The sequence below is a fragment of the Denticeps clupeoides genome, unplaced genomic scaffold (assembly GCF_900700375.1).
Source record: "Denticeps clupeoides unplaced genomic scaffold, fDenClu1.1, whole genome shotgun sequence".
Classification (NCBI taxonomy): Eukaryota; Metazoa; Chordata; class Actinopteri; order Clupeiformes; family Denticipitidae; genus Denticeps; species Denticeps clupeoides.
Window position 1 is genome coordinate 81,158 of NW_021629734.1, and position 7,743 is coordinate 88,900.

At 46.0% G+C, this 7,743-nt stretch overlaps 1 protein-coding gene across 2 annotated transcripts; it reads right to left on the bottom strand.

The window, feature by feature from the left end:
- Positions 1 to 251: 251 nt before the first annotated feature.
- Positions 252 to 7,199, bottom strand: LOC114773119 (uncharacterized). 2 transcript variants are annotated; one of them, XM_028965646.1, is made up of 4 exons: positions 7,131 to 7,199; positions 2,670 to 3,010; positions 1,163 to 1,481; positions 252 to 1,075 (listed from the first exon to the last, which is right to left on the bottom strand). In XM_028965646.1, the coding sequence occupies exons 2-4, from the start codon at positions 2,977 to 2,979 to the stop codon at positions 781 to 783; spliced, it is 924 nt and encodes a 307-aa protein (XP_028821479.1). In that variant the 5' UTR covers positions 2,980 to 3,010; positions 7,131 to 7,199; the 3' UTR covers positions 252 to 780. The 2 variants fall into 2 exon arrangements, with proteins under 2 accessions (XP_028821479.1, XP_028821478.1); XM_028965645.1 differs by having other exon boundaries at positions 256 to 1,481.
- Between the last annotated feature and the right edge of the window lie 544 nt (positions 7,200 to 7,743).

Below are 7,743 nucleotides of genomic sequence, written 5' to 3' on the forward strand. Positions count from 1 at the left end.
CCAGTTATTTCATGTTAAGTCGTGCTTATTAACATCTGCACACCTGTGTACGTGGGAGTGGGCGGAGCCAGTTATTTAATGTTAGGTCGTGCTTATTAACATCTGCACACCTGTGTACGTGGGAGTGGGCGGAGCCAGTTATTTCATGTTAGGTCGTGCTTATTAACATCTGCACACCTGTGTACGTGTGAGTGGCGGAGCCAGTTATTTCATGTTAGGTCGTGCTTATTAACATCTGCACACCTGTGTACGTGGGAGTGGGCGGAGCCAGTTATTTAATGTTAGGTCGTGCTTATTAACATCTGCACACCTGTGTACGTGGGAGTGGGCGGAGCCAGTTATTTAATGTTAGGTCGTGCTTATTAACATCTGCACACCTGTGTACGTGGGAGTGGGCGGAGACGTATTTTTTGTTGACTATATCCTGCTGCTTGCTTGCTTGCACGGTTGCATGCTAACCCATGTACGCTAAGATAAAATGCTGGACCATCACTAGATTTGTGCATGATAACATATTATGTCTTTGTAAGCGAGTAAGACAAATACACTAAATCCCACATTTATTTTGTTTAATGTAGTTACTAGAAACCAATAGAGCAGAAACAGATTCAAGATTTTTTCTTGATGGCCTGAAACAAAACGAGAAAGATGCGAGGAGACATGGTACCATCAAAACAGCACTGAGCACTGAGTTTACAGTAATAAAGTAGTTATTATCTCTTTATTACTCCACATGCATACTGAAGGAGTAATGATTTAGTCGAGCTTAATAAGACCTCCTCACCCATCTAAACAGAAACTGACAATTTCCCAAAGTAACCAGGTCCACGTATGTCTTGGTACATGACCGCTACACTTTGTCAGGTTGGCATGTGAATTTCCAGTCCACTTAACTTTTGCAAAAGGATCCACATAAGCCTGGTGGACGTTCATGTTAGTAATGATACGGCCGGCCTCATCTCTCCAGTTCACCTCTTCAGTCCTTCTATGCATTTGTATCCTCCAGTTCTGAACTGCTGGGAGGGGGTTGGATTTCATCTGACTGGTTGGTTCCAGCAGCTTCCACAGAGCGATTCTTAACACACCACAATAAAATCCATAAATCACAGCGTTCACATTGATGTACAGCTCGTATGGCTCAAACTCTGCCACCATCTCATACATGATATCATTCTGAATACTTCTCTTCAGGGGACACTGCACATCACGCTGGATTCCTCTCTCTGTCAGGATTTTGGTGTGAAATTTAAGAACATCGTTGTTGATCACATGCTCTCCTCTTCGAGAACGTACACCAGTGTCTTTAAGAAGCTGCTCGTCAATTTGGTAGTCTGGATCTATACGGCGAAACGCCTCCTCTATCATGTTTTTAATTTCAATCATTTTCTTCTGCTGTTGACCGGCTTCTTGAGACCTGGATCCTTTCTTCCCTTTAGACGCCATGTTCTCGATGTAAGAAGTCAGGCTGATGAGTGGAACACCTGTAAGAACAAGAGAAATCAGAGTGGTCTTCTGTAGGACGAATCAGTGGGGGTCTGGTGCATGATGTCAGCATGAAGCTATGTAGACATGTAACCTGTGTAGATGATTCTTCTATGTAGACATGTAACCTGTGTAGATGATTCTTCTATGTAGACATGTAACCTGTGTAGATGATTCTTCTATGTAGACATGTAACCTGTGTAGATGATTCTTCTATGTAGACATGTAACCTGTGTAGATGATTCTTCTATGTAGACATGTAACCTGTGTAGATACATGTAACCTGTGTAGATGATTCTTCTATGTAGACATGTAACCTGTGTAGATGATTCTTCTATGTAGACATTTCTGAACTGACACATGATCAGTGAGAGACATGAGAGACATCTGTGTCTCACACGGACAGAACTAGACGTCCCCCTTACAGACACTGAAATTCACCTTCTTGTCACGGCTCTCATTCACCCACCACGCCAGCAGGGGGAACACGCTCATCCTCACATCCACCATCGCATCAACGTTTCCAAACGTACAATAATTATCGTATTTTAATTTTTTTTGAGTGATTGTCAATGTGAAACACAGCAGCGCAGGACACAGTGACACGTGTCCTCTGTATTTATAACCATCACCCTGAGTGAGCAGTGGGCACCATGACAGGCGCCTGGGGAGCAGTGTGTGGGGACAGTACGTTCATCAAGGGGACCTCAGTGGCACCTTGGCAGATCGGGACTCGAACCCACAACCTTACGATTACAGGGCTGCTTCCTTAACCGCTAGACCACCACTGCACCCCACTGTACTATAATTTTAATTTTATATGATGTACGATCAATAATTCCAAAAATCAAATACTGTACGATAATTTCACCCCTTCAGTTATTTCATTAGCAAGACAAAATGTCCACATCTCTGTTTTCATCTGACTGCGCGGACGTACTTGGCCAATCAATGCAGGCAGGGGCGGGGCAGCCTGTCTGGTGGCCTGTGAGAGCCCCTGCGTTCCTGGCCTTCGCTCTTTGGATTCCCGCCTTGTTGACTGGATGCGCCTTGCTTGGATCTTCTACCTGACCGCCCTCGCTGTTGCTGACCTTGCAGCATGAGCCTGAACCACCTGCCTTCCCTACCTCGCTCCCTCTTTCCTGTACCATGGACTGCAGCGTGCATGTGATGCATGTGATACATACATGCATGTGATGCATGAAGAAGTTCCCCTTCATCGGCTGAGCTGAACCCAGATGATCTTCCAGAGCTTCTTCCACTGGTCTCCTTTTGCAGCCCCAGTGCAACCATCATCTTCTCCTGCTTCTCAGCAGCAAGCATGGGATCTCCTTCACCCAGAGCCAGGACCCACTCCACAGCCTCTTTAACAGAGCCGATGACAGGAAGAAAGTCTAGGAACCCAACCCACACCATCTCATCAGTGTCTCCACCCTGACCAGATGAGCAGATACCCTGTGGAACAGCACGTGGCTTCATCTCCTTAGCTGCGGCCATGATGGAAGCTGAGTGTCCTGTAGAGAAGAAACTTATAAAAATAATAATAGAGCAATTTATTAACTAGAATGGAAAGTCTGTGAACAAACTCCAGAGAAAAGATAGATAATAAAGGTATAACTAGAGACCAACATTCCAAATGAATTTTTGATGGGCTTGTCTGGGCGTTGGTCACGGCAGCGGGGCGTGGCCTCCAGATCTGGTGTCAGCTGTAAGAGCCGAAGGACCGGCGTTCCTAATAAAGTGGCCGAATGACCAGGTGTCACTAATAAAGTGGCCAAATGACCGGGCTTCACTAATAAAGTGGCCGGAGGACCGGGCTTCCCTAATAAAGTGGCCGGAGGACCGGGCATCCCTAATAAAGTGGCCGAATGACCAGGTGTCACTGATAAAGTGGCTGAATGACCGGGCGTCCCTAATAAAGTGGCCGAATGACCGGGTGTCCCTAATAAAGTGGCCGAATGACCGGGTGTCCCTAATAAAGTGGCCAAATGACCGGGCTTCACTAATAAAGTGGCCGGAGGACTGGGCATCCCTAATAAAGTGGCCGAATGACCAGGTGTCACTGATAAAGTGGCTGAATGACCGGGCGTCCCTAATAAAGTGGCCGAATGACCGGGTGTCCCTAATAAAGTGGCCAAATGACCGGGCTTCACTAATAAAGTGGCCGGAAGACTGGGCTTCCCTAATAAAGTGGCCGGAGGACCGGGCATCCCTAATAAAGTGGCCGAATGACCAGGTGTCACTGATAAAGTGGCTGAATGACCGGGCGTCCCTAATAAAGTGGCCGGAGGACTGGGCTTCACAAATAAAGTGGCCGGAGGACTGGGCTTCCCTAATAAAGTGGCCGGAGTACCGGGCATCCCTAATAAAGTGGCCGAATGACCAGGTGTCACTGATAAAGTGGCTGAATGACCGGGCGTCCCTAATAAAGTGGCCGAATGACCGGGTGTCCCTAATAAAGTGGCCGGAGGACCGGGCATCCCTAATAAAGTGGCCGAATGACCGGGTGTCCCTAATAAAGTGGCCAAATGACCGGGCTTCACTAATAAAGTGGCCGGAGTACCGGGCATCCCTAATAAAGTGGCCGAATGACCAGGTGTCACTGATAAAGTGGCTGAATGACCGGGAGTCCCTAATAAAGTGGCCGAATGACCGGGTGTCCCTAATAAAGTGGCCAAATGACCGGGCTTTACTACTAAAGTGGCCGGAGGACTGGGCTTCCCTAATAAAGTGGCCAAATGACCGGGCTTCACTAATAAAGTGGCCGGAGTACCGGGCATCCCTAATAAAGTGGCCGAATGACCAGGTGTCACTGATAAAGTGGCTGAATGACCGGGAGTCCCTAATAAAGTGGACCGAATGACCGGGTGTCCCTAATAAAGTGGCCAAATGACCGGGCTTTCCTACTAAAGTGGCCGGAGGACTGGGCTTCCCTAATAAAGTGGCCGGAGGACCGGGCATCCCTAATAAAGTGGCCGAATGACCAGGTGTCACTGACAAAGTGGCCGAATGACCGGGTGTCCCTAATAAAGTGGCCGGAGGACTGGGCTTCACTAATAAAGTGGCCGGAGGACTGGGCTTCCCTAATAAAGTGACCGGAGTACCGGGCATCCCTAATAAAGTGGCCGAATGACCAGGTGTCACTGATAAAGTGGCTGAATGACCGGGCGTCCCTAATAAAGTGGCCGAATGACCGGGTGTCCCTAATAAAGTGGCCGAATGACCGGGCATCCCTAATAAAGTGGCCAAATGACCGGGCTTCACTAATAAAGTGGCCGGAGGACCGGGCATCCCTAATAAAGTGGCCGAATGACCAGGTGTCACTGATAAAGTGGCTGAATGACCGGGCATCCCTAATAAAGTGGCCGAATGACCGGTTGTCCCTAATAAAGTGGCCGAATGACCGGGTGTCCCTAATAAAGTGGCCAAATGACCGGGCTTCACTAATAAAGTGGCCGGAGTACCGGGCATCCCTAATAAAGTGGCCGAATGACCAGGTGTCACTGATAAAGTGGCTGAATGACCGGGAGTCCCTAATAAAGTGGCCGAATGACCGGGGTGTCCCTAATAAAGTGGCCAAATGACCGGGCTTTACTACTAAAGTGGCCGGAGGACTGGGCTTCCCTAATAAAGTGGCCGGAGGACCGGGCATCCCTAATAAAGTGGCCGAATGACCAGGTGTCACTGATAAAGTGGCCGAATGACCGGGTGTCCCTAATAAAGTGGCCGGAGGACTGGGCTTCACTAATAAAGTGGCCGGAGGACTGGGCATCCCTAATAAAGTGGCCGAATGACCAGGTGTCACTAATAAAGTGGCTGAATGACCGGGCGTCCCTAATAAAGTGGCCGAATGACCGGGTGTCCCTAATAAAGTGGCCAAATAACCGGGCTTCACTAATAAAGTGGCCGGAGGACTGGGCTTCCCTAATAAAGTGGCCGGAGGACCGGGCATCTCTAATAAATTGGCCGAATGACCAGGTGTCCCTAATAAAGTGGCTGAATGACCAGGTGTCACTAATAAAGTGGCCGGGGGACTGAGCGTTCCTAATAAAGTGGCCGAAGGACCAGGCGGTCTTAATAATGTGGCTGATTGGCATCCTAATGAAGCTGCTGGTTTATGACCCTGTTTGAGCCTTAATAGCTCGGCCACGCCCAGTCCGATCGCTTATAAAAGTAATAGCACACCTCACACAATAAAGTACTCATTTTTTATATATTGCATGCCAATAAAAGTCTGAAACCAAAAATTCCAGAGGAAATTTTAATGGTCCTGTGCGGCCGTTTGTCACAAGAGTGGGGGTGGCCTCCTGATCTGGTGTCAGCTGTAAAATCAGGCGATGTTATTAAAGTAGCTGATAAAAGTGAAGTGATTGTCACTTGTGATTCACAGCAGCACAGCACATGGTGCACACAGTGAAATGTCTCATCTGTATTTAACCCATCACCCTGAGTGAGCAGTGGGCAGCCATGACAGGCGCCCGGGGAGCAGTGTGTGGGGATGGTGCTTTGCTCAGTGGCACCTCAGTGGATCGGGATTTAAACCGGCAACCTTTTGATTATGGGGCTGCTTCCTTAACCGCTAGGCCACCACTTCCCCACATACGTCACGGTCACAGGCGGTCACATGAAATTTGGTGACGTTTGAAAAATTAACATGTAAGCATGCTAATGCCAGCATGATAATGTCAAAAATGCTAACAGGGTGTGGCCAAGATGCGTCACGTTAAATTTGGTGACGTTTGGACCAAGTTAAAAAATTAGCATGTTAGCATGTGTTTTGATGCTAACGTCCAAAACGCAAACAGGGCGTGGCCATTTCACGGTCTTAGCGTGGCAGCCTTCAATTTAAAACATGTCCTTTTTTGTCTTTTTCCGGGTTTTTTAATCCCCCGTTGGTGGCAGCGGGTGCCCTCAGGGAGCCAAAAACGTATTCCCAGCACAATAATAAATGGTCCGTCATACTGACAGGCCCAAATTATTTCTACTGACACGTGATAATGTTAAGAATAAGTTACCGTTAGGTTAAACCATCATACGACAGAATAATAAAAGTAGCGTTAATATATCAGCATGTAGCTGTATCAACAGAACAATATTTCTTTTAGAACCTGGACTAACATGAGTATTGTTCATGGGGAAAAAGGCATGTAATCAGATTACTTAATGTCCAGAAGAACCACATTCCCTCAACTAGCCTTACAAAGACGCTTTGTTAATTAAAAATTAGGCAATATGATGTAATATGATGTATTTTTATTGTGCTGTGCTGTGTTCACAATTACAATCACAAATATGACCAGTCTGATTCTGAGCTGCATAATGAAATCGCTCTAAAGAGAAAAATATGGTAAAAGAACAACATGTTTTTTTTGGCTTTACCAACATATGCAAATGAAAATAAAAAACATTGTAAGAATATTTGAAATATATTTACATTTCTTTATCACTGAAACATTTCTATACAAATCAAGAGAAACACTAAAACCCAGAAAAGGGTTTCCCTTCATCTCCCCTGCCATAGCTGCCAACTATGAAGAGTTTTATTAAAAGCAGACAAAAGGGGTTCCAAAATACCTACAGAACACAAGCAGCACACACATGCTTATTAAAACGAACTAGAGATTATCTAGAGGTGAGCAGGTTCTTACCCGAGACTCTGGTCTGCTGTCTGACTGTCAGGAAGCTGCTGGATTCCTGGTTTTATTCCTGATGATCTCAATCTGCAGCTGCCCACTGCCTGCTGCCCTCCTCTAAAGTCATGTGACTTACAAGAAAGAGCAAACACACAGCAACACAATGAAAATGTTGTCTGCATTTAACCCATGAGATTCGGGTCCGCTGCTGCCCCACACTGTGTGTGTGTGTGTGAGTGGTCTTGTGTGTATGTGTGTGTGTGTGATCAGGGGAGAGCGCGGGGATAGCGGGGGCCTAGTGGGTAACTAGCGGCTGTGCTGCAGTGTTTCACAATGACAATCACATCACTTTCACTTAAAGTAGATTAAATCCCCCATTCTTGACATTACAGGCATTTTTAATTTAGAAAAATATCAAAGTATATGATTTAATTAAGAAATTGTATTATATTGTATTATGTCAAATCTGTCATAATAGTATTATAACATTAAGCAACAATGAAGTGTTTAATGGATGTTATATTAGAAAAAATATCATTTAATTATATGGACAATTTAAAAAATATATTGTTTTATGTAGGAAATAAAATCATTATTATGTTGCCCACTTATAATTTCCGTGGAAAGT

Bases quoted from the DNA above. Each gene is read 5' to 3' on its own strand.
- LOC114773119 (XM_028965645.1), bottom strand. From the start codon at position 2,979: ATGGCCGCAGCTAAGGAGATGAAGCCACGTGCTGTTCCACAGGGTATC. The intron at 1,482-2,669 runs GTATGTATCACA...TTGTTCTTACAG, and splicing joins TCTTCATGCATCACATGCAT to GTGTTCCACTCATCAGCCTG.